We start from the raw sequence: 26,897 nt of genomic DNA on the forward strand, positions 1-26,897 counted from the left end.
AGTAACAACTGTTGGCCGGTTATTTAAAAAGTAAAACAGGGGGCGCCTGGGTGGCGCAGTCGGTTAAGCGTCCGACTTCAGCCAGGTCACGATCTCGCGGTCCGGGAGTTCGAGCCCCGCGTCGGGCTCTGGGCTGATGGATCAGAGCCTGGAGCCTGTTTCCGATGCTGTGTCTCCCTTTCTCTCTGCCCCTCGCCCGTTCATGCTCTGTCTCTCTCTGTCTCAAAAATAAATAAACGTTGAAAAAAAAATTAAAAAAAAAAAAAAAGTAAAACAGGGGCGCCTGGGTGTCTTGGTCGGTTAAGCGTCCGACTTCGGCTCAGGTCATGATCTCACGGTCCGTGAGTTCGAGCCCCGTGTCGGGCTCTGTGCTGACTGCTCAGAGCCTGGAGCCTGTTTCAGATTCTGTGTCTCCCTCTCTTTCTGCCCCTCCCCTGTTCATGCTCTGTCTCTCTCTGTCTCAAAAATAAATAAACATTAAAAAAGATTAAAAAAAAAAAAAAGTAAAACAGGGGTGCCTGGGTGGCTCAGTTGGTTAAGCGTCCGACTTTGGCTCAGGGTCTGATCTCACCGTTTGTGAGTTCGAGCCCCACATCAGACTCTGTGCCTTTGGATTCTTTGGATTCTGTGTCTCCCTCTCTCTCTGACCCTCCCCCACTCGCACTCTGTGTCTTTCTCTCTCTCAAAAGTAAATAAACATTTAAAAAATAAATAAGTCAAACAAAAATCTCTTTGGTGTAAGGTAGGGATTAGATCATGATTTACCCATCCATTTCCTAGCCAGTTTTCCCCCACGTTCACCATCAATACAGGCAAAAATGTGATAGCCTTCTAGAATCATCTACAAGAGTGGCACAACTTCACCTTCTGTCCCCTGTGTTCTAATTACACCAGTGCAGTAGATGCAACACAGCCTCATGTGATCATCCGAGATAAAGATGAGGCATTAAAGCACAAACAAGTGACTCATTTTAATGGATTTGCTTCAGACGAGAGAAACCTGTAATTTCTCTTAGGCGTGCTTGATGCACCCATTGTGGAGTGAATCACACACTTACACAAGCCTTGAAACCCCAGGCGGTTTTACTTCTCAGATAGGCTTCTCACAACAGGTGGCTGGTTTGCACCGGGGCCTCTTGGATTTCCCTTTCAAAAATGGAGAAGAGAGATCACAGCCACTGAAGGGGGGACCATGAGAGGTGCAAAGGCAGGCACGCATGATGGTGGGGCACAGCGGTGGGGAACTCAGTGCCGACTTCCCTGCTGGGCTGCTAGATTTCCTGGATGCGGTGAGTACACATGTCACAACAAAATCTTTCTCCTACCGAAGACCGGATTGTTTTGGCATGTATTCCGGGATGGGGAAAATGTGTGATTTATGGTGGCATTGTCTGGAATGCTTGATTGTTGCAGGAAACTTCCCTAACATTATTTACAAGTTGGCTAGCTCAAGGTTAAAGTATTTCCTAGATCTCTTTTGTGTTTGTTTTTCTTTCAAAAGGCATTTGTCAGGGTCCAGTGGCTCACTCGTAGGAGTGAAAATGCAAAGCACCAGGCGATTAGACTCTCTGTTCTCTGATTGTCCCTTGCTGGATAAAGTGGATGAGCAAACCAGCTTTCGATTGCCTTCCTTTAGGCTCATTGTAAAGTTGTGTGTGTGTGTGTGTGTGTGTGTGTGTGTGTGTGTGTATAAATAAATATATAATTAAGCATTCCTTAGTAGTTTCTTCTTTTAATGGGGCTGACAAAGCTGTCTTTATACCAACTTAAGACATTTCCTTCAGTTACTGCTGAAACCTCTTTGCAAAGGCACCTACCCTTGTTTTGAGTGGTCTATTGTACCTTTGATGACCTATCTTCCTTATATTCTGAGGACAAGTGTGGCCTTTCAAGTGTGCGTCCTAAGGTGCTATTTTGTGTGTGTTGCAGTACTCCAGCGAACTTTCTTCCTGGAACAGAGCAATTGCCCCGTCTGTCAATTACTTTAAAATCATATAAATCTCAAGATAGTTGGCCACATGCTAGATCCCTTCCGGACTCTGAAATCAAGTGATTCTTGAAACTGAACAGCATTTGAATCCAGACTGCAACTCTCAGAAAAGATACTGGGCTACAAAGAGATGGGCTGGAAGCCATCTAAAATAGGCGGGGATAAGATGCTTCTGATTCTAATAGATCTTTTGTATCTTTCTTTCCTCCAAGGCTCCTTATGAAACAGCTCCTCCATGGCAAGGGACAGCTGGTAAGAGTGACTGAATCCATCTGATTGCTGAGATCAAGAATGCGCAAACAACTTGTTTAGCCATCTGACTATATAACCAGAGTTCTAATTACACCAGCGCAGTAGATGGGATGCACGGTTATGAAATTCAGCTGAGGGGAACAAAACACACACACCCCAACATGTGGGTCAGCAGACTCTAAGGTCCTCACCCTCAGTTAACCTTTCTGAACTGGTTCTTCCCATCAAAGGGATTGGCCAAGGAGTGTGAGGTGAGTTGCTGCCTGGAAGGTTAGCCAACAAGTGGGTAGGCCCTCCCTCTCACCTTGGGGTGAAGTTCACGGAGGGGAACCTGTTGGGAAAGGGTCCACTTCGTTTGCAAACATTCCCACCCAGCTCATCTTAGGGTGTTCTGTGTGGAGGGGTTTGAGAGATCACGGCTTTCAGCGCGTTCCTTCCTGGCTGACTGTGGTTACCATTCCCAGGCTGTGCCTTCTTAATTTGCTTTGAGAGTCCTGATGCTAGCCCTGGCACGGCGTGTCCAGGCAGGTGTGGGGTGCCTCCGTTTCATGAGTCATTCCCCACAACCCACCCCATGCTAGCGCATATCAGAAACAAGCCCTAGGACCCAGGCAGACTAATTGTATTATTTAATTCCAAGTCATTCAGAAACTCAGCTCTTAGGACAAGGGAGGTGGGACAGATAGGAGACGGTGTTTCGGAAGAGCTGGGGTCCCCTAGGTCTGTTCAAGAAAGTGTTTTGTGAGTTCTGACTGTGGAGACTGGGCAGAAAGGATGGCTGCCTGCCATGCCTGTGGCAGACATCACTAATCTGGCAGGACGTTGTTCTTTGCTGCACCTGGATGGGACCTCACCATCCTGTGTCACGTAAGGTTCCAGGTAGTATAACAAAGAGGTAGGCTGGGAGCATTTCTTTCTTTTTTTTTTTTTAATTAAAAAAAGTTTTTTTTAATGCGTATTCATTTTTGAGAGAGAGAGAGCGAGCATGAGCAAGGAGGGGCAGAGAGAGAGAGAGAGAGACACAGAATCTGATGCAGGCTCCAGGCTCTGTGCTGTCTGCATAGAGCCTGAGGCAGGGCTCGAACCCACGAACCACAAGATCATGACCTGAACCGAAGTTAGATGCTTAACCGACTCAGCCACCCAGGCACCCCTGGCAGCATTTCTACTTAAATCACCAGGTTTCAAAAGCATCTAGAGTTGCAAATATGCTTATCTTCCCATCTAAGATAGAGAAGTTGCCTTGTGATTTTTAAACAAAAGCTTCAGAAATTGGCATCATTCTCTGCATGGGTCATTCACTGATCCATCCATTTATCCAACACATGTTTATTGGGTATCAATTATGCATCTCACAGTCCGCGGGGTGCTGGGGACAGAGAAGTTATCCTTCTGTGTTCGCCTCCTGACTAATGACAACCTGATTTTTTGGTCCTAATCTGCCAAATGCAGGCTAACTTCTCTCAGGCTCTGGGGCTGGGAGGACCGAGTGCTGTGCTCTGCTAACCCCTTGTCATCAGGGCCTCAAGCTCACACAGTGGTGCGGGAGGCATCTATTGATGTGACTGAGCCACTGGGACTACTGGGTCTAGCTAGCTACATTGTCATCAGCCTCTGGGGCCAGCAAAGGCTATTCTCACTCTCTCTCTTTGAAGTGATCACTCTGTTAGAGCAGAGAGTCTGGCTTCCATTCAGTGGCCTAGAATTGCTGTTTATTCTCAAGTGAAAGACAAAAGTGGATGGTAGCCGGTAATTCAAGCTTTTATAAGCATGCACAGGGAAAGAGAGGCAGGTTGGGGAAACAGGGGGGAGGAATTTGGGATGCTACTTTTCTAGAACCTGAGAAGCTGCCAATGCAGGCTGCTTGTTGCTTCCACCTCTGAAATAGGTCATCTTTCAGGCACTTTGGGAACAAGATGCAGGCCTTGTTTCTTCCTTAGCATCAGACGACCCTTTATTTACCTAATTACCATGGAGGCCTCAGGCACAAGTTCTGCATCTTGTTTTCTCCTCCTCTTTTTAATTATCCGTTTCTGAGTCTGCCTTCCCCTTCCTATGATCATCCCCAACATCTGACTGCCACCCACCCCATCTGTGCCTGCCTTTCCTCAGCTCTCCAGCCGGAGCATTATGTTTCAGGATAATTCTGACTCTTTTCACTGTTGAAGATGACCTCTCCACTGCCTCCTTCTTTCAGGATTCACTGAAGGCTAGGTCTGTTCCTCTCGGCTGCGCTACTTTGGGTCACGGTAAATGACCTTCTATGAAGGTATTAGCATAGGGACTGGCCTGTGGTAGACGCCCAACAAATGCTCGTGGAGCCTGAGTCTGGGTGAATTAATGTGTTCCAAGATGACATATGGTCCTCGAACAGCAGCCTTAAATTCCCCCAGAGCACTTTAGACGATAGCGTAAATTTGGTCCAATCGGGATGAAACAGGTCTTTTTGCCACAAGGATGCCCAGAAACCGTGTCATGCATATATGTATGTGTGAGGGGTTGGGGGTGCTGGTGCTGGCACGTTCTCCAAACCATTTGACCATGGAACCCCTTGGTGTTTTATGAGACTCGCGTTCCACAGAAACCCACTTCAGGACGCAGTATCCCGGCCAAACGCAATTGACACGAAACTCTGTAGTGTTTGCCTACTAGGAAGAAAACAGGCAGATTTCCTGAAATCACAGAACACTTAAGTCAGTGTATAAAAATGCCTTCAGCGTCAGCTTTTTCTTCCATTTTTTAAAATTCAACTTTGGTGCCTGCTACGAACTTGGCAGGCAAGCGGGGGATGATGTGTGTCAACCCTAGGCATAAATATGCGTTGTTATAGCGCTGTTCTGTCAGAGTTACTGCTCACTATTTTTATGTTCCCCCACCAGGGACTAGGATCTTGATGTAAATAGCCAGTGACAGATCTTCCCAACAAAGCGTTTTCCTGCCGCCATACCCAAGGGGTTTAAAGAGGCAGGGATTTTATGAAAACACACGATTTTGCTGTTAAACTGAACACACTGTAAAACCAGAAGTCAATAAATGGTACGGAGGTAATTTAAGCATACTGGAGATAGAATAACTCTGGATTCTCCAGGTAGGATAGGACCTGGCATTGACTCCAGGCTCTCTTCACTAGGAGCTACCAGACCCTTGGGCCAGGCAAGTTGTCCTTGAATAGATTCACACTGGAAAGCTGCCTCTTTCGGTACTGTCCGCGTTTTTGCTGATGTTCTTTTGGACAGTCCACTCGTGTCACATTTAATATTTAGATTTTGTGTCCTTGTTCTTTTCCTCATTCTTTCAAGAGGTCACTTATCACATGCAGACACTGTGCTGGGTATTGGAGAAGTACTTTTCATTTGCAGAAAATTTTTAGCTTGGCATTATGCAAAACTCAAAGTTCACTTTAATTAAGTCTTTAGCAATGGTGAACCTCAGAGAGTATGTTTTTTCCATTTTGTCCTATGAAATATCAGCCTCGGATTATGAATTATTCTGGAAATGCTTCTTTTTATTTTTTAAGTCTCCATTTTCAGAGCCCTAAAGCTCTGGCTCATAGTGTTCCGTGCAGAATGCTCTGGATTTTGGCTTCGGCTATCCAAATTGTGATAGGATGGATCCCATCCTACTCTTTCTGGTGAGAAGAGAAACAATCCAGTTGGGGCTAACTTGAAAACACTTATCCATCCAACCCATCCCTGCCAATCAAAATGGACACAAATAAGAATGCGGTGACTCCTCTTGGGTAACGTTATTAAACATCCCCCCCTTCCCATTTGTCATAATTGAAGGAAATTTACCATACAATTATCAGACAGAATGGTAGATGGGTTGCGTACATCAGACTATAAGAACGTGGTTGATGGAATAGCAAGTTTATCAACCAAAACTCTCCAAACAGCTAGTTGTGCTCAGTTCAAAGTTTATGTTTCTTATGGTCATGCTTGAGATTTCACACTGCATATGGATTGTCTGCTAGTAATTTTTTTCTTAAAAAAATGAATGTATCATTATTTCATAATGTTCCACATAGAGCATAATGATCTATAGAAAAGGCCGTGACTATTGGATCCTTTCCTCTCTGAACACTTTGGGGAGCTGTGGACTTAGAAGTCCTAGCACTGGTTGGGAAAACAGTTTTGGACTTCCTAAATCACATCACATCACATCATTGTGCCAGATGTCTGATTTTCTCCCAGCAAGATTAACTTTAAAGCAAACTTCTTATATTGAACACTGTACACAGTAAAATCTTCCTCCTGAAGCCTTAGATAGCAGGCGTTCTTATAAGTGGCCTCCTGTGGGCTTGCCTTCACCCATTTTGCTGTGCATTCCAAACAATGCTCTCCAGGTGGAAGAGAATTGCATTTACTCTCAGCATCAGTCCTATTATTTGGCCCTGAATGTAGGTATCTTTTTTCCCTGATGAATGCATCTTGGGAAGGAGATTTCGACAGAATTGTGAAAAATAGGAAAGAGAATAGACCAAAGGGACCACTTCAGTGGGAGAAGTGAACGATTTTCGATTTGATAATGAAAATGAATCTTTCAGTCTGTATTTCTGCCTCTAAGATTGTAGGTCACAATCCATTAGAGGGTTGTGGAGTCAATTTAGTGGGTGGCAACCAATCCCTGAAAGAATGTCAGGTAGAGTGGAATGCAAGATAAAAATCACAGACATAGCAGAGTATCTTGCTCATAGCTGGGAAGGATAAGTAATTTTACATAAAAGTTTTTGAAATATAAAGATTATGTATTTTTCAGTTTTATGTAGGCATCTCTACATATATGTGTCTGTACACAATGAGTCATGATGTAAGATCTTTTTTTTTTTTTTTTCTTTATTGTGTCAGGATAAAAAAAATTTTGAAATCCACAAGTATATATGTGAAACATATGGATACTTCTAAGACAACTTATTCTGGTTCTTCTGGTATTTCCTTTTGTGATGACAGTTAAAAATCTACCCTAGACAATATTAATATTGCAAATTGCTTAGTGTATTAATCCACCAATTTGCTGCACACACGAGAACTTCTTTCAACCACTCCTGTAAGATCATGAATTCCACACACATATCCCAACAACTATGCAAATCCATTACCGCACTTTGCCTGTCATTCTGCCATGTTTCCTTTCCCTTGCTCAGACTTGCTCTGCAAGATGACAGTATAAGTCAAAATACTTTCCCTATATGTTCATTGGTTAGGAACTCAAAGAATTTTAAACTCCAAGATAATTTGGAAGCCTTCCTGTAAATGCCTGTGGCTCATCGTCTCATGCAAAGGCTCACTGGAGTCGTGAAAGTCCATCGTAGTCTTGACTCCACCTAGGAAGGGTTTGATCCCTGATCACTGAGTTTTGTTTGCTCCCTGGCTACAGATTGCCTGGTGGGCCTAGATGGATCAGAATTCATTCATCTCCATTGGAGCGTAAAGGGATTTACGTTTGCTGAGGCTCAGTTTCTGCCTCATGTGCAGCATGTAGGTGATCTCTCTTCTCACTATTGCTTTGACGTGTCTGTATTCCCCACTGGACATCCTTAATGGAAATGACAGCAACCTTTATTTCCATACCCCAGCGGCTGGTACAGTGCCCAGCAAATAGGAGGCACTTGAAAAAGGGTCATTGGTAGAATAAATAATCACCCTACATTTTATGAAATGAGTGAGAAAGAAAATGGGATCCGTGAAGGTCAAATAGTTCATCAATAGCATAAATATGATAACAACTTAACTCATGCTGACTCTAAGACCCATGGTATTTTCACTTTGCTGCATTTGTACTACCAGGAAAATCATTCTAGGGAACTTTGTTTCCAATAAATGGTCTTAGTTTCCACTAGCCTATAAGTATGATGGCGATGATCATGATGGTGTCCATGAATTCCAACTGTTGTAAAGATGCATTCTTGGAGATCTGTCTTTGCAAGGTGGAACTATCAAGAAAAAGGCTTCACCACAAGGAAAACATTTGTAACCATGTGTGGTGACAGATGTTAACTAGACTTACCTATCATGTCGCAAAAATACAAATATCAAATCATATATTTCCATTAATGTAGTGTTACATGTCAATGATATGTTAAAAAAAAGAACAAACAGGCAAGAAGCAGACATAGCCAGAGAACAGAGAGTTATCTTCTAGTGCTTCTAGTTTCTCTGAGTAGTAGTTGATCTATCCATGAGAGAGTTTCCGTGCTTGTTCCAGTAGCAGACAATAGTGTATATTCATTTCATTTTAAGTTACTTGACTCCATATGCCTAGAGAGACAGTACACTGTAGAACAGTTGTTCTCCACGGAGGGTGATTTTCTCTCCCAGGGCACATTTGGAGACATCCGGAGACATTTTTGGCTGTTCCTACTAAAGAGGAGGCTGCTCCTGGCATCTGGTGGGTAGAGGCCAGAGATGCTACTATATATCCTACAATTCACAGCACAGCCCCCCCAAAACAAAGAACTATCCAGCCTACAATGTCAATGGTACCATTGCCGAGAGACTCTGCTCTCCAGCTGCGCCCCCTGGGTTGAACTCTGGGCTCCATCATTTTTTATCTGAGTGAACTTGGCTCATAGCTGCTCAACGCTTTGTACCTTAGCTTCTCCACAGGTACAAGGAAGACAGTAAAGGAAGCGCTCAGGACAGTGACTAAGGAATAAAAGTTCTTAAGAAATGTTACTATCGCAGAAAATTATCAATTAAATGAGCAGAAACGATGTCTTGGTGAACATGTATCTTTCCTGGTGCTTCCATCATTCCCATGTATTATTTGTAGAAAAGTTAACATTTGAGAAAAAGTCTTTCTTTTTTTCTTTTCTTCCTTCCTTTCTCCTTCCTTCCTTCCTTTCTTTCTTTCTTTCTTTCTTTCTTTCTTTCTTTCTTTCTTCTTTCTTTCTTCTGTTTTTACATGTTAGCTAACTTGAAAGTAGATATCGGTGTTCTTTCTTAGAGCAGGACGTTTTGGTGTGCATATCTCAAGAGTACCCTGTAAGGTCACCAAGTGTTTTGTTAGTCGGCTAAGTTTTGCATTGTTCGGCCTTATCACCTTCAGCTGGATCCACCTTCATTCTCCTGCAGGTGAAGATCCTAATGTGTGAAAAATGAAGTCCCAGGAAACGATGCTTTGCTGTTTAATGTTATTACTGGCCACAGAATGTTCTCACTATAGATCCAAGGTGCGCATCAAAGTAAGTGTGATCCATTCTTACGTGGTCCCATAGAGAAATCTGTCAGTTCTCCAAGATAGCTAAATTTATGATACAGGACGTGATTTTAAATAAATGTTCAAATGACTACAGTTGTAGTCTTGCTAATAGTTTTTTGTTTTTGTTCTTTGTTTTAAAGGGAACAAAGAAACGTTGAGAGGTGGCTGGTCCTTGCAACAGTATATTTGCAGGGTGTGACATGGAACTATAGGAGAGTAGGAAAATGACTTTTCAAGCCCCAGAGAATGTAGACAGGCAGCCATTGGGAGGAGGAAGTACCAGCCTGGCAGCTACTGATTCAGCTCCAGACCTTAACTTTCCTTCTCATTAGCTGCACAAGTTGCTTTCCTTCTCTGAGTCTTAATTTCCTTATCTGTAACCTACAGGGTGTTTTTTTTTTTTTTCTTTTAGATAACATTTATAGCCCTTTATAGCTACAAAAGAGTTTGTGATTTTATTATTGTCACCTACTGATTATTCCTAGCATCTGCTCATCTCTACCTTTCTGGGGAATATAATGGTATCTGGAGGGTCATATAAGCTCCATTTCATAGTTACAGTTAATACAGATGGAGACCAGCTTAGTGTTACAATTGCTACATCTGTGTTCTCCCTGGGTACTTCAACTTTCCAGGGGCCCCTGGGTGGCTCAGTCGGTTGAGCATTGGACTCTTGATTTCAGCTCAGGTCATGATCTCATGGTTTGTGAGATCAAGCCCTGCACTGGGCCTGTGCTGACAGTGCTGAGCCTGCTTGGGATTCTTTCTTTCTCCCTCTCTCTCTCTGCTGTTCCCCCATTTGCACTTTCTCTGTCTCTCAAAAGAAATAAACTAAAAAAAAAAAAAAAAAAAGAGTAATGTTCATTGTTTTTTTTTTTTTTTTAAAGCTTTCCAAAATATGGATTCAGTCCATTAATCTGACCTTCAGAGCCCAAGCGACCACAGGCAAGCTTCTAGGTCTCATCAGAAAATAGTTTGTTCTTTGTCTGTGCTCACCTCTATGCTTCCCTCTGCAAGTTCCCATGATGTCATACATGGATGCCAGTTTTCTGGCCTAGTCCTGAACACGTTTTTACTTCATATCCACATGGAACCTCTATGTTGAGATGAGAGAGGAGAGTCTAGTAAGCGGACCTTTGGGAATTTATGTTTTACAGGATGGAGATGAACATCAACATTCTGAAGGGAAACTCAAGACTGGAACGATACAAGGTATGTGTCAACAGAACAGTCTTCTTCCATATGGAGACTGGACAGAGTAAAGGAAGACTTGGCTGTGGCCAAGCATGTCCCAGACCACAAGCTTTCAATTAGAATAACAGTCTCTCTCTCTCTGACCCTCCCCTGCTCATGCTCTGTCTCTCTCTGTCTCAAAAATAAATAAAACGTTAAAAAAAAAGGGGGGGGGCGACTGGGTGGCTCAGTTGGTTAAGCGGCCGACTTCGGCTCAGGTCATGATCTTGCGGTTCATGAGTTCGAGCCCCACATCGGGCTCTGGGCTGACAGCTCAGAGCCTGGAGCCTGTTTCAGATTCTGTGTCTCCCTCTCTCTCTGACCCTCCCCTGCTTATGCTCTGTCTCTCTCTGTCTCAAAGATAAATAAAACGTTAAAAAAAATTAGAATAACAGTCTCTAACAAGTTCTCATTGTTTACCAGTATTGATAGACTCACTGACAATTGTACATTATCTATGACATAGTCACTGATGCAATTCAGCAAATATTCACGTGTGTTCTAGAGTAGAAGGCAAGTGTTCACTTTAAAACCCCAAAGGGAAATGTGTTTGAACTAATGAGCTCACAAGGCAGAAGAGGGAACAGGACAGAATTCATTCCTTCCTACAAAGATATTTTCAGAATGCTTAAATGTATGTAACACTGGTTCTGAGAGGTCTATTGAAGTGATGTAAGATAGGTATCATGTTGGTGAGACTGGTTGCTCTCAAGAAGTCAGAGATAAACTATGGAGATAATCATGCTATGATAGTGCAAACATGTGGTTCTCCCCCAAATAGTAGAAATAACTGGATTCTCCACAGACATGGCCAACTATATTTTTAGCCCAAACACATCTCTACATAGATGCAGAATTGAGAAAAGAGAGAGAAAGATAGGTAACCTTCATTGAGTATTTATGACAACAGCGTTCTAAGTGCTGGACAGGATGCTATTTCCTTCAATGTTTGTAACAAGACTGTGGCATTGTCTCCAATTGTCTGGATAAAGAAATTGAGAAGCACTCAGCTTAAATAACTTGCCAAACCAGAGGCAGTTGGGTAGATGGTAAAGAAAAATGCAAACTTACTTGTTTCCTTTCTCCATGAATGGAGTCAACCACGGAGCTGTCCCAGCTGCAAATATAGATGCATCCCTTGACTCATCGCCAATTACTCACTACATCTTATTGGTTTCAACACCTTACCAGCTCTCATTATGATCTACCTCTTTTCATTCCACTACCACTCTCCTAAGGCAATTCTTCCTGGGACTACTTCAACAACTTCATTCTTGGGCTCCCTGCCTCAAGTCAATCCACTTTACCCCAGGGCCAAATTAGGCCTGCCACCAAGTTTTAGAAATAAAGTTATATTGGAACACAGCCATGCCCATTTATTTTACGTATTGTCTTTGATTGCCTTCATGCCACAAAGGCAGAGTTAAGTAGTTTTGACGGAGACCACATGGCCTTCAAGGCTGGAAATATTTACTCTCTGGCCACAGTTGTCATTTAGCAATTAAAAATATGGACTGCCTCGTTAAGCTTTCGTGTCGGACAAACAATGAAGGATATTGCATGGGTCATGTGTATATTAAAAACTTATTCATTGTGTAACTGAATGCTTTCAGTGGATCCCTGTTGTTTGTGGATTCTGTATTTGCAAATTCTCTTGCTCATTGAAATTCATTTGTAACCCCCAATCTCTACTCACAACGCTTTCTGGATCATTCACAGACAGAAAAAAAATAATTTGGTTAGCTAAGGTGCAAGTTCCGAGTCAAACGAGGTGGCTCTCTGCCTTCTTGTTCCAGGTCTCCTACTCTAAACAAGTGTTCTTTTTGTGATGTATGTAGTGCCCTATGTTTTGCCTTTTGTGCTTTTTGTTGGTGATGTTTTTGGTGATTGGTGCAGTTTAAAATGGCTCCTGAGGGTAGTTCTGGTGTTCCTAAGAAGCCTGTCATGTGTCTTAAGGAGTAAATGCATGTGTTAGTTAAACTTTGTTCCTGTGCTGTTATGAGCGATGGTGCTATTGGCCATGAGTTCAATGCTAATGAATCAACAACATAAATAAGGTGTCTTTAAATAGAAATACACAAAACAAGCCCATATACTGACTGGTTGATGAAAAGGCTGTGAGGAGAAGCTCGTAAGAACCTGCCTTGATTTCCCCTCATTCGATGCTTGTGGCAGTAGAACATAATTACCGCAAATAATGAGAATCGAGTGTATCTGAAAAATAAAATCAATATTTAACTGGACTTCCTGTATTTTATCTGGCAACTTTATCTGGCCCTTTACAGAAAATTTGGCTGCCTACACTATCTTTCATTATCTTTCAAAAGCGACTCCAGTCATGTTTTCTGGTAACCCCCATATTGGCACAGAATTTAAGGTCCTTCATGCCTTGACCTCTGCTTACTTCTCCCATCCTTATCTCTTGCTACAACCCGCTCAGATGCTCTGACCTAGCCTTTCTGTATGACCTGTGATCTCTACTTTCTATGTGCTGTTCTCTCTGCCTAGACATCAGCTTTGCAGTCCGCTTGGCAAGCCTTACTTGGTGCTGAGGACACTGTTCCATGTCACCTCCTCTGAAAAGCAATCCTCCAATCCCTGGAATGTTAGCTGCCTCTGTCAGAGTGCAGAAATGCTGAGTAGCCCCCTCCCCTTTCCTTTTTCAGAGAAATGCCGTGGACCTTGCCTCATTGCTTCCAACTGCAGCCAGCCTTGTGCTCAGCACTTTCGCGGAGAAATAGGATTTACATGTCATCAAAACAAGTGGCAAAAATCAACTGAAACGTGTACAAGCTTATCTGTGGAAACATTCTTTAAGGTGATGCATTTGCATATTATTGGCTTCTGGGGCTCATAGCCCAGGATGTGGTAAAGACATTCTTCATGTGTTCTGTTCAGCACGACAATAAATCTCACATCTGGACTCAGGAAAATGGTGCAGTGGGTGAAATTTGTCTCTTCTCCTTCCTTACCCAAACTCTCCGGTACTCTTCCCCCCCCCCCCTTCTTCTCCCTCTCAGAATCTTTTCTAAAAATAAGATCTGAAACTCATTCACACAATGGTGAATGCTTACAGGTTAAAGAGTGAGCTCTAAAGATAGATTTGTGCTTACTTTCTCCTAATTAGTGAACTCGAAACTTCTTGAAATGACACTTTAGCAATTCTTTGTTTGACCTGCTAACCTCCAAAAACCCATTCCCCACCCCACCCCTAAATTCCATGGGACCCCCCCCTTTAAAAAAATCAAAAAGGCAAATTTTGTTTTTAGAATCTCTCCACATGTCTGGAGAAAACTGTCTTGTTATCATACTGGAGTTAAAATCACTGTCCTGGAAGCAACAGGTCAGTATCCTGATCTCTGGGGCAATTTTGGTGGAACCTCTGGTCTGTGCGTGACTCCACCTTCCTCTCGGTCTTTTCCGGCATCCCAACGACTTTTCAGGACCACTTGCTTCTCTGTTTTCCCCATGTGGCTTATTGTGCCTTTAGCTCCTTTACTCTGATATATGTTAGGTTCTTAATTGCATTTGAACAAAGCAACTTTGTTTTTTTATTTTTGTTTTTGTTTTTGTTTTTTTTTAAAACAGGACTTCAATAGTGCATTACGCCTTTCCGTAGCCGCAGCATCTGTCCCTCTGTACGTTCTTGACTTCCGAGCTCCAGAGCCCCTGGAGAGTGTAGCCCAAGGAATCCGCAGGAACTGTCCAGTTGATTACGCCTGCATAATTGATGTTGTGAAATCATCAGAAGCCACGTCTGGAAACATTGCATTTATAGTGGAGTTATTAAGAAATATTTCTATGGATTTGTCTGACAATGTTACCCCAGAGAAGATGAAGGTATTTTTTGTTCGTTTCATTGAAAAAACTGACAGTCTTCTTCTTCTTCTTCTTCTTCTTCTTTTTTTAAAAACAAATCTTGCATTTAAACAGTTTCAAGTGTACTCTTCAGGGTACAAGGTATGACAACCACGGCAACCATAACAATGATGGGCATTTTATTTCAGCCTGGTGTATCAATTCACTCTAGTTTATGGAAGTGTTCGAGAAGTTAGCACATTTTTAATACATGTTTTTGTACAGACTATTTTCAAGGGAATGTCACAAAAGGATGGCTGTGAACAAGACTGTGTCCACTCTAGTGTTGCCCAAATTTCATTCTGTAGAACATAATTATTTTGAGAAATGTTAACGGAGATTTCTGTACATAGCAGATGTAGGAATTCTGGGTTAAACAAAGTTAAGCAGGTTTCCTTATGGCGGGACTTTTTAGAACCTTTTATATGTTAACGAAGTTTGGCCCTCTTTATAAGAGTAGGGGATATCGGGATGTGGCACACAGTATTTCTGAAATTTAGGTTTTTATAGAATCTATTCCCAATTCCCTCCATTAAACAATCATTGCTATCTCACGGGAATCTTGGGTTATAGGGACTGCAGTTTACAAATGCTGCCCCAGGGCACATAATAAAGCAAGTAAACTATACCTGTGACTTTTATTTGAGTTTAATTATTGTTTCATTTTTCTGCCTTCTCTGAAGGCTTATTAGCATGAAATTCTAATAAACAGGGAATTTGAAGAAAAATTTGTTAAATAAGATCAGATCGTTTGATCTTTACAAGTTTCAGATTTAAGAAATTGACTTTCTACAATAATGTGTAAATCCTTAGTGTAAATTTCCACTTTTGTCCATGGCAGAGTTATAGTGAAGTGGCCAACCACATCCTCGATACAGCAGCCATTTCAAATTGGGCTTTCATTCCAGACAAAAATACCAGCTCGGATTTTTTGCAGTCAATGAATCTGTTTGCAAGGCAACTCCACATCCACGAGGATTCTGAGAACATTGCAGATGAACTCTTCATTCAGACAAAGGGGTTTCACATCAACAATGATACCTCAGAGAAAAAGTTCAACTTCTCCACGAGCATGAACAATATGACAGAGGGTATCATAGGAATGATAGAAATTCCCAGGCAAGAGCTGTGGAAGTTGCCACCAAATGCATCCCAAGCCATTAGCATAGCTTTTCCCACCTTGGGGGCCATACTGAGAGAAGTCCACCTGCCGAATGTGAGTCTTCCTAGACCTGTAAATGGTCTCGTCCTTTCAGTGATTTTACCAGAAAGATTGAAGCAAGTCTTACTCACCTTCGAGAAGATCAATAAATCCCAGAATGCCCGGGCCCAGTGTGTTGGCTGGCACTCCAGGAAAAGGAGGTGGGACGAAAATGTGTGTGAAACCATGCTGGAGATCATGAACAAAGTAAAATGCCAGTGTAACTACACTGGCATGGTGATGTCCTTTTCCATTCTGATGTCCCCCAAATCTGTTGACAGCAAAGTCCTGGACTACATCACCTGCATTGGGCTCAGCATCTCCATCTTTAGCTTGATTCTTTGCCTGATCATTGAGGCCGCTGTGTGGTCCCGGGTGGTTGTGACAGAGATATCCTACATGCGTCACGTGTGCATCGTCAACATCGCCGTGTCGCTCCTGATTGCTAACGTGTGGTTCATCATAAACTCTAACTTTCACAAAAAGGCCCAGGACTCCAACTGGTGTGTTGCACTGACATTTTTCAGCCACCTTTTCTACCTCTCTCTGTTTTTCTGGATGTTCTTCAAAGCACTGCTTATCGTCTATGGGATATTGGTTGTTTTCCGCAGGATGATGAAGTCCCGCATGATGGCCATCGGCTTTGCCATTGGCTATGGGTGCCCGTTGGTCATTGCTGGCACCACAGTTGCTATCACAGTCCCGGAGAAAGGCTACATGAGACCCGATGCCTGCTGGCTTAACTGGGACAACACCAAAGCCCTTTTGGCATTTGCCATCCCAGCCTTGGTCATTGTGGCCGTGAACCTTGTGGTGGTTTTGGTTGTTGCTGTCAACACTCAGAGGCCCTCTATTGGCAGTTCCAAGGCTCAGGATCTGGCCATAATTATGAGGATCAGCAAAAATGTTGCCATCCTTACCCCATTGCTGGGACTGACCTGGGGTTTTGGAATAGCCACACTTATAGAAGGCACTTCCTTGATATTCCATATAATCTTTGCCCTGCTCAATGCTTTCCAGGTAAGTTCCAAGAGGGAGACTTATTTTTACTAATTGTTATTATTAATTGTCTTACTCATAAGATATTTTTATTTCATAATTTCTTATTCTGGCTATACAGCAAACTATGACCATGATTTAAAAATATAGAATACAAAATGTTCTTTTTAACTCTTTCCATGTCTTAGTGACATTTGGCTGTGGCCTCCCTTACCCTATTGGTTGTCAAGTTGGATTTAGCTGATCAGGCTGGTTAGGTGGGCATCTCCTTCCTTCCATCCTCCCTGATCCCTCCTAACGTTTCAATGTCAGAAGAAGGTTACCTTCATTTATCAAAGACTTGTCTTTGGCCAAAGATGTGTGAGTCTACACTCACATATAATGCCTCAAAACAAGCACAGTTTTTTTACCCTTTCTCAAGGAGTTTAGGGATTCAGTGAAACAGTCGTTTTCCATACTATGGAGAGAGAACCCTTGCCATTCTCTTTGAATGTTAACCAGTGAGGAGCTCTTACACCTCTTCCCTGCTTTCGCTGTGAAATAAATGTAGGCTGTGATTCCCTGAAATGGATCTTGCACATGTTGCCTGACCTTAGAGATGTCACTTTTCTCTGGGCCTCGGCCTTCTCCTTAGTAAGATAAAGATATGAATCTAAAATCCTCTATATTGTCTTTATCTTGCCTTAACCACACTTGGTTTGGCAAAATGATCCCTCTAAAAATTGCTGTACTCTATGTGACTACTGTGCATGTGCTTTTGGGAAACCGTCGCTAGCCAGACCACTTTTTATACCTACGAAATAATAGCAAATTGGGCAAGTTCATATCCTTAGTTAGGCTTTTAATCAGGGCTTGGCCAACTACGGCCTGCTGCCTGGTTTTGTAAGTAGTATTACTGGAATAGAGCCATACTCATTTGCATTTGCATTTTGCCTATGGCTGCTTTTGAGCTACGATGGCAGAGTTGGCTAGCTGTAACAGAAACTGTAGAGCTCAAAATATGCATTACCTGGTTTTTCACAGAAAAAAATTTCCAACCGCTGCTTTAAATATATAAATATAACTGCTTAGTAAAGCAACAATGTATTCCTATAGCATGTCCCCATTACCCTATTTTAAAACGTTATATAAAACAGAAAGCAGGCTTTTAAGAAATGCCAGCTCAGATCAGTTATATATCTTCCTCATACGTTCTTCAATAACTGTGGAGAACATTCCACTCTTTCCCTTGCATGGCTTTTAAGGAGAAACCTTTGACTTATGGGTTTTTTTTGTTTGTTTGTTTTTTGTTTCTTCATCTTCTTTTTTTTAATCAAAAGCTCTTGGACTCATGTAAATCTTTCCAACTCTTGAAGTTACTTTGGTGACTGATGATCTCGTTTTATTTTATTTTATTTTATTTTTTACTTTGCAAGTTAATTAAACCCTGAAAGTTTTATTCTGTTTCTTTTTCAAAAGAAAAACACTGAAAAACTTTTAGGTAAATACACTCCAACTTTTCTTAGCAAGCTTTTCCTGTGACTCACATTTAAAAATTTCAGTCTTCTGAGTAGTGTTTCTTTGCCATGAAACTATCCTCAGAAACCCAGGCTCCTTCCACTCTCATGGAAGGATGCAGAATTTTCTTAAAGTTCAACTTCCACCATTTAGAAAGATTGAGTATCGATTATTATGACTTCACAGGAAACCAAAGAATTTAAACTTGAACACGCCCCGGCATTTTATTTTTCTGTAATTTTCTCTCTCTTTTTTTAAAAATGTTTATTTTATTTTTTGAGACAGAGAGAGACACAGCATGAGCAGGGAAGGGGCAGACAGAGAGGGAGACACAGAATGTGAAGCAGGCTCCAGGCTCTGAGCTGTCAGCACAGAGCCCGACGCAGGGCTCGAACTCACAAACTGTGAGATCGTGACCTGAGCCAAAGTCGGACGCTCAACCGACTGAGCCACCCAGGTGCCCCTTTCTCTCTTTTATATATAAACTTATTCCACCAGCTCAGAGGCCCTGCTATTTCTTGGCTTTTAATTCCAACTGAAAGTAAACTATAATACAGGTTTCATTTCTCAAGACACCTTCCATGATTGTCACTGTGATCTACAAGATTCCATGTCATGTTGTGTCATGCTGCTGTTATTATGAGTAAGATCGGCTACTTAAGGTTTGGAAAGTAAACAGATACAATAATGTAGAAAATACTCTCCTCCATCTGTAGCCACTCAATAAATATCAATAACTCTCATGCACAGACATGAAGGTGATCCTTTTTCTTTGAGGTACAATCACAGAGAATACTTGCCAATGCGTTTTTATCTGCATCAGTAGAAGCTGAAGTAGAAGTTTCTAGTACCCAATAACTGTCCTTGAAGACATCTAGAAGAGTGATATTAAAATAACAGTTGGGATATTGTCTGCCTCACAGTCCCTCATACTTCGGTTGAATTTTGCCACAGGGATTCTTCATCTTGCTGTTTGGAACCATCATGGACCACAAGGTAATTTGAATTTGTTTCACTCACTGTAAACATTTTCACACGGCTCAGGTAGCAGGGGGATGAAGCAGCTTTGAGAAGAAAGCCTGGTCCCTGGGTGTGAATTTTATGGGGGTGCTTCGGGCATCAGCTTAGAGGAGGAAAGCAGAGAACTATACTCCTTCCTTTCCTGCATTTAATCAAGTCAACAGGAGGTTGTGTATGAGTGTATCTAGAAGAATAAAAACCATAACCAGAATTTAAACTTTAATCGTAAATCCAATTATAATGACACCTCAGATTTTATTGGCTAAGCATAGTGCTTCTGACGTTGCTTCTGCCAGGGTTATTGGTCTCGAAGTTCTGGGTTTTGGGGATGTTGTCGTTTCTTCACTGTCCTTGCTTCTTCAGATAAGAGATGCTTTGCGGATGAGGATGTCTTCACTGAAGGGGAGATCAAGGGCGGTAGAGGTAAGCCCTTCCTCTCAGTCTCAATACTTAAGGGTCAGTGTCCTCAGTAGAGTCATGAAGAGACAAATATTATAGCTTAGTATTCAGGATTTGTTAGCAAAGAGAATTATTAGGACATGCATTCAATCATTCATTTCTTCACTTGACAAATTTGGAGTATCCTGCTAAAGCTTCAGGTCAGTAGAAAATCCCTCTCAAGAGCATTTTCCACCTTGGATGTATTTCAACTTGACATCTGGACTGTTGAGATGGGACAACATGAAACCAGGATCGTAGACTCATAAAACACTAGAGCTGGGAAATGAGAGATGAGTTAGAAATGAGACTCTAGTCCAACCTAGTCATTTCATAGGTAAGGAAACCAGGACCCAGTGTACTTATGAGATTTGCCCGAAGTCTCCCAGAGAATCATGGGAGTTAGCGTGCTCCTTTCTCAAGACTCTTCAGTAAGCCACATTCTTGGGCTGAAGTACATGTATATTGATCTTGAAGATGACTTTTGACCATGCTGTCTGTCTTGTAAGGTACCAACTAAAATTACCATCATTGTTATATTAGTTAGAAAGAAGCCATTTACTCCACCAACAGTTTCTTAATAAGAGCTACTTTCTTAATAAACAAACCAAAAATTTTCTGCACACATTGAGAGTCAGCATTTACAGTTAGCTACTACTGAGTGTGACTTTTGGTACCATAGTCCATCAATTCTAAGATAGGCATTTTCTTCACCTTTTAACAATTCTAAAATTGGAATGTGTCTTACAATCAGTGGCATGTCATGATTTAATTGGTAAGATTTTTTTCCTTTCTTTTTCTTAGTGGAATAAAAAAATAATGATGTGGCTTACAATGTTAGGTTCAGTGAAATATGATAATTTAATTCTGTGTAGCTGTGTCAGTCTGGGTACTTCTTTTCATGTTTCCACTTTTACATATTTATATCTCTAGATAAGCATATACATAAATATGAATACATTTTGTCAATGCCCTTATTCACTAACATCAGTGTTGCTTCCCCCCCCCCCATTTAGAATGCATCATTAAGCCCAACAAATGGATCTAAATTAATGAATCGGTGAAAATGACAGGTGAGTATTAAAAATTCAAGGAGAAGCTTTGCTTGCAAGTTGTGACAAACTCCTTAATGCTCCTTGTGAGCACACTATTGCCTACGATGTGATGCAGGAGTGAGGTGGGGAGGGAACAGGAGGATATATCTTTCAGAGATTAAAAACTTCTTCATTGCTCAGCGCATAAATGAAAATATGCACATATTTAAAACCTATGTCATCTCAGTTTACATGACCATATCTTTTTTTTTTTTTTTTAAGTTTTAATTTAAATTCCAGTTAGTTAACATGGGGCACCCGGGTGGCTCAGTTAAGTATCTGACTTCGGCTCACGTTACGATCTTGTGGTTCACGAGTTCAAGCTTCACATCAGGCCATTGGGCTCTGTGCTGACAGCTCAGAGCCTGGAGCCTGCTTCAAATTCTGTGTCTCTCTTTCTGCCCCTCTCCCACTCATGCTATCTCTCTCTCTTTCTCAAAAATAAATAAACATTAAAAAATTACAATAAATTCCAGTTAGATAACATAGAGTGTAATATTAGTTTCAGGTGTACAATACAATGATTCAACACTTCCTTACAACACCCAGTGTCGTCACAAGTGCACTCCTTAATCCCCATTGCCTATTTAGCCAATCCCTCCGCCCACCGTCCCTCTGGTAACCCTCATTTTGTTCTTTCTAATAAAGAGTCTGTTTCTTAGTTTGCTTCCGTCTCTCTTTCTCCCATTTGCTCATTTGTTTTGTTTCTTAAATTCCACATATGAGTGAAATCATATGGTGTTTGTCTCTCTCTGACTTACTTTGCTTAGCATAATGTTCTCTAGCTCCATCCACGTCATTGCAAATGGCAAAATTTCATTCCTCTTTTATGACTGAGTAATCCATTATCTATCTATCTGACTTCTTTTTTATCCATTCATCAGACAACGGACACTTGAGCTATTTCTGTAATTTGGCTGTTGTAGATAATGCTGCTGTAAACATTGGGGTGCGTGTATCACTTTGAGTTACTATTTTTGTATTCTTATATGACCAAATCTTAGGAATCCTTTTCTTTCCTCAGTGAGAGGATGATATCATCGCATCTGTACTGATGTAGCATACACCCTTACTGTCTACGGCACTCAACACACCCTCATTTCATCTTGTCAGTGAGTGGTGACACTTAGAATAACCTCATTGTTTAGCAGGAAGACTTAATTGATTGAAATCACAAAGCAACAAGCTTGTCTCTCTCTAATGAAGTTGGAGCCCAAAATCATCCCTAAGGGGGTGTGGGTAGAACTGTAGCAAGTTAGCTAACGGCCAACCTCTAAGACATATTTCTCCACAGGTGAAATGGAAGGAAAACAAATATTAGGCATCCACGAAGGGCAATTAGTCGCAGCATGGCAGCCAGAAGCCTGAGAGGTAGTGGCGGGGTGTGGGCAGGGGTGATCAATCTTGGTAAGGTCTTCATGGCCCTTGTACATGGATATAGATGAGTCTCAGATTTTTTTTTTAAACACCATCTGGCGGCAGGCACATCTCCTTCTACATTTCATTCTCTTTCTGAGTCACAGCCGACTATTGAACAACAGGGCAAAGCAAAGAGCTGAAACAACCGCATGGCATCAAAGACATTCTAAGTTGGTAGGATCATGAAGGGACCTGCTGTGTTACAGGTCCCACAAACCCACGTTGCGCTGCTGTGCGACATTGGTGCACGGTCCCGGGAGAGGGAGGGAGAGAAAGAGGGCTTTGTCATATACGTTGACAGGCATGTGTGGGGGGCCAGGAGAACACCACCATACTATTCTTAATTAATCTTCCTCACATTTGGGTTTTTGTATTAGAACTTTAAAGGGGGGAAGGAGGGATATTGTAGAGTTTTTAAAAAGTTAACTCTCCCACCTCTGCCCATTTCCTAGTCTAAAGAGCTCCTCCATAGTGGAACATGACTATAACATTCTTGATTAGTCACTAATCAAGAGGTGATTCAGATGACCTGTAAAAGCTGACCTTTCCATCAAGGTCCCAGTTTGACCTGTTTTCTGAAGCTCATTAGATATCTCAAGGGGAGGAGGCTCTGCCTCCTGAGGGGTACTAAATCTAACCATCCTAGAGAAGACAGGCATGGTTGAAGTCTAATCTCTAGCCAGTTGGGCATACCTGGTTGGCTGTAGTAAAAACTGGAGAAAACCAGTAGAATCCAGGATCTGGGCTGCACGACTTCCTGGAATCGGAGAGGTGCATAAAGCTTCCACTGGTACTTGGGGGAAGTGTAGGAAGGAGATGGGAATGCACTAACAGCTCCCCAAAGAAATCCTCAGCACATGATTCTTCAACTTCTGTTATTTAAAAATATTTTTTTTAATGCTTCTTTAGTTTTGAGAGAGAGAAAGCGGGGAAGGGGCAGAGAGAGAGAGAGAGAGAGACGAAGACCCAGAATCCGAAGCAGGCTCCAGGCTCTGAGCTGTCCGCACAGAGACAGACAGCGGGCTCCAACTCACGAGCTGTGACATCATGAGCTGAGTCGAAGTCGGGTGCTTAACCGAGCCATGCAGGCTCCCCCTTCGACTTCTGTTTTTGAACCTGTGAGGTGGGGGGATGAACCGAGGATCGCATTCTTTCAGTGTGTCCTCCACAGGCGGCTCTGTGCCTATTGAATTTTGTCAGGAATTGGAGCTGTGCCTTTTAGATCTGGATGGATGTGAAACCAGAAAGATCAGGAACAGCAGCTGTCACTGGGGCAGGCCATCTTAGGGGCCTAACAAGTTAGAGGTCAGGGACAGGAAATTTACCGCAATCGAATGGAAACCCAGCAGAACCAGGGAGTCCTGTCAGCAGACAGAGGGCCTGCAGCCACGGCTTAAGGGCAGAGTTACAGCTCAGCAACGCAGGGTGTTTGATAAGTGCAAGTCAGGTTGCAGCCCAAAGCAGGGCCCAATCACAAGGAGAAGAGTAGTATTTCCGACCTTGATCAGAACACAGAATCAAAGGGTAATGCAGTCTGAGGAGATGGGCAGGATTTCATTGTTGAGAAAGGGGGCTGGAAGTCATAATGGGACTTGCAAAGATTGGAGACCGGAGCCTGGGGGGCAGTTCCTCATATCCCAGTGACCTCAGGTTTGATTGCTCTTGGAAATAAGGTCCAGAAAGTTTTGTCAGGAGGTCTTGAGGTCAGGGAAGGACTGCAGAGGTGTGGAGACCCGGCAGTTTGCTTCAGGTATAGATTCTAATTGGAGAAATCCCATCCTGGAGGCTGAGGAGGGAGGGAGAAGATGGTCTTACCGTGAAGCCAGCTGCACAGCACCCTCTGCTGTTCATAGGAAGGGCGGGCCTTTGCTTCAACCCAAATGGAGCCCGTTTTTACCCAGTGTTATTCCAGGGTCACCAGGAAGTCTCTTCGGTTCCTGTAAAATCTCTTCCACATATTTGTTTATGCCTGAATTCACCTCAAAGGATGCAGAACTCTTCATTCCGCAGTGGGAAATGAGACTGACTGAACAAATACCCGGAGGAAAGCAACAGCGTTTTCTGTGTTAAGTTGTCCGTTCAGAGTAGCAGCCATTCCAGAGACCAAGCTTAGATAGCTGGAGAGGAAGAAAGGGCACGAGCCCCAAGTTTAGGGCTCAGGGAGCAGCATGAAGACAGAGGGTGCAGAAAAAAATGAAGCTTGGTGGGGGTGGGGGGGAGGAACAGCCTCCCTACTGTGTGACTTTGAGGAGATTGTCCGTGCCTCGGTGCATATCCTCCTCTGTAAAATGAGGCTAATAATAACACATACCGCTCAGGATGGTTTCAGGACTCAATGAGCTAACATATTAAGGACTCAGAATAACTCCTGATTCGGATGAGCAGTAATTGCCTGTTGTTCTTCCTGTTAACACGAGTTTTGACCATTTTGCCTAGGCCACTCCATTCCTCATGGACTTTCCCTGTCTTGGACTGAGAGTTGAGGTCTGGGAGAGGGAGACTGGAATGCAGAGACAACCCGTGCTTCCCCGGAAGACTTTCTCTTCTTGCCAGGCGTGACAGTTAAGCTGTCAGGGCGAAAATGTTTGCTGAGGAAAAAGAATACCGTTTGGTGTCGGGGCTTCAAGGAGGTAGAACCACTGACTCTGCCCATGACTTGCAAGAGTCCGGCTTCTTGATCAGCCTTGGCAAGATTAAGTCAAAGAGCCATTTTCTGACCTGCTGGACACGCCTGGGGCTCTACTGGACATTGTGTGCTTTCACTCCCAAGGCCTGCTCTGTGGCTCCATAGGCCCTGTCATTGTCACTCTGGAGGGATCCTGGGCACTTTGGGGGACGGGAGTTAGATCCAGTTTCAGGGGTAGGGGGTGGGCATGGGTGTTGGGGGTGGGGTGGCAGCAGAAATACTGAAGTACTTTGGAAACAGTTAAGTTATGGCAGGTTTCCTAAAGATAGGCAACAGAGGCAAAATAAAAGGTCTTTTAAACGTGCTTATTATTTTAGTCTATTTTAGGCCTTGAATAAAATAGTTTAACTGCTAGGGCTTTAGTTTCCTCATTTGTGAAACTTAAAAAATATTCTTGTAGGTATTGTTATTTGCGTGTGTGTGTGTGTGTGTGTGTGTGTATTTAAACCCCTATACACAAAACAGATTCTGGTTGTTCCTTTACAAATAAAAATAAAAACATTTACTTTTCACAGCTGGCTCATGTGTGAGTTCAATCAAGGTAGATGGCCCCAGTGTACCACAACATTCTTGGGTATCAGCCCTTTTATCAGTCGACCTCAGCCCTTTGATCAGACACACAGGAGACCCGGGAATGTAATCCTACCATATGCTTACAAGGTGATAACCCGGGAAAACTTGGCAAACAGCATTACTGTTTTTCAGACATGCTCAGTGATATTTTTATCGCCAATTTTGGTTTTAAACAGTCAACTAGTCAATAGGTCTGAAGCTGGCCACGTGGACATGAGTAGTGCAATTTGACCAAAGCAGAAGTCATAAAGGCCTGTTAAGTCATTGTTTTTCCACAACACACACACAAACAAATACCTCTTTGCAGGCCTGCTTTCAGAGCCTTTAGTGTTGGTAGTTTGGAACCGGGACAGGGACTGGTTTCAAATCGAACAGCAATTATTTTAGTGATGAAAAATCTCAGTCATTTGGAAATTGTGCCCCTCTCCTCAAATTAAAATAAATTATTCATAATGAGGGGCATGAACCTAACTTCCAGATTTATCAAATTTCCTGAATATTATTTTTTTGACCATATTTCCTTTTTGACTCTAGCCATTATGGAAACAACTTCTTACTTCTCTCAACCCGCCGAGATTTAGAAATTCCAGAGCTTCATGTAATTCCAAGCCCAATGAATTGCCTTTAGTTTGGTAGATTTATTTGGTATTGTGTCAAGGTCAAATTAATAATTTCCTCATGATAGTAGCATTTAATCTCTTTTCTTTTTCCTATTTTCCCAAGCTCTTCATCTTGTTAATGGAACTGTGGTACGAGTAGCCAATTGTGCAATAACAGAACACATTCATTTCGAAAAATCACCACGCTAAGCAAAATTGGCAACAAGACCCACAGAACTTACGGGAAACGTGAGATTCGGGATATAATATGCCAACATCCAGGCAGAATCTTAGGCAGAAGTATCTTAGACCTGAGCAACTCAGCTCAAAGACAGATTTTCTCCTAGGAATTTTCTCCTGCTGGTAATGCTCATCTTTGAACACAACTCAGTGACTAAATGGTTGTACTTCCATTGAGAAATCCATTTTTCAACTTCATTATGTGGCCAGGTGATATTTTATCACCCCTTCCACCTTCCCATATCCCATTCATTTCATTTAGAAGTGTGCCTGAAAGTTTGCATGACAAACAGAGGGGGTGGCTTTTATTTGGTGTTTGCTTTGCCATCCCAGCTCCTCAAAAGGTAGCAATCTGTTTAGGGACTGGCGCCTTGGTTTCCAGAGAGATACAGAGTCTCTGGGACATAGTCGGTCAAGGAGTGGCACTAAAAGAAGCAGCCAGAGAATGGAACTCATATCCGGTCCCTTTCCCTTAACTTCCCATGGGAGGGGCCTGCTAAGGTTAAAGAGCTCTGAGGGCAGGACCTGAGAAGCCAGCACAGGAAAGATTTTAGCTGATAAAACACATGAAGGATGTTGAAACTCATTAAACAGGAAA

The 26,897-nt window shown here is 42.5% G+C and overlaps 1 protein-coding gene across 5 annotated transcripts; it reads left to right on the forward strand.

The window, feature by feature from the left end:
• Window positions 1-1,032: 1,032 nt before the first annotated feature.
• LOC121029553 (adhesion G protein-coupled receptor F4) lies at window positions 1,033-25,051 on the forward strand. Of its 5 annotated transcripts, none has more exons than XM_040473720.1 (11): window positions 1,034-1,289; window positions 2,203-2,493; window positions 9,316-9,413; window positions 10,600-10,654; window positions 13,342-13,493; window positions 14,264-14,515; window positions 15,375-16,754; window positions 19,154-19,226; window positions 19,614-19,673; window positions 20,705-20,761; window positions 24,638-25,051. In XM_040473720.1, exons 3-10 carry the CDS (start codon window positions 9,339-9,341, stop codon window positions 20,734-20,736), a joined length of 2,079 nt encoding a protein of 692 aa, XP_040329654.1. In that variant the 5' UTR covers window positions 1,034-1,289; window positions 2,203-2,493; window positions 9,316-9,338; the 3' UTR covers window positions 20,737-20,761; window positions 24,638-25,051. The 5 variants fall into 5 exon arrangements, with proteins under 5 accessions (XP_040329656.1, XP_040329654.1, XP_040329653.1 ...); XM_040473719.1 differs by having other exon boundaries at window positions 2,203-2,242; window positions 9,316-9,425; XM_040473718.1 differs by having other exon boundaries at window positions 1,035-1,289; window positions 9,316-9,425.
• Window positions 25,052-26,897: the final 1,846 nt, after the last annotated feature.

This window comes from Herpailurus yagouaroundi, unplaced genomic scaffold, assembly GCF_014898765.1.
Source record: "Herpailurus yagouaroundi ecotype Mexico unplaced genomic scaffold, PumYag 139, whole genome shotgun sequence".
Classification (NCBI taxonomy): domain Eukaryota; kingdom Metazoa; phylum Chordata; class Mammalia; order Carnivora; family Felidae; genus Herpailurus; species Herpailurus yagouaroundi.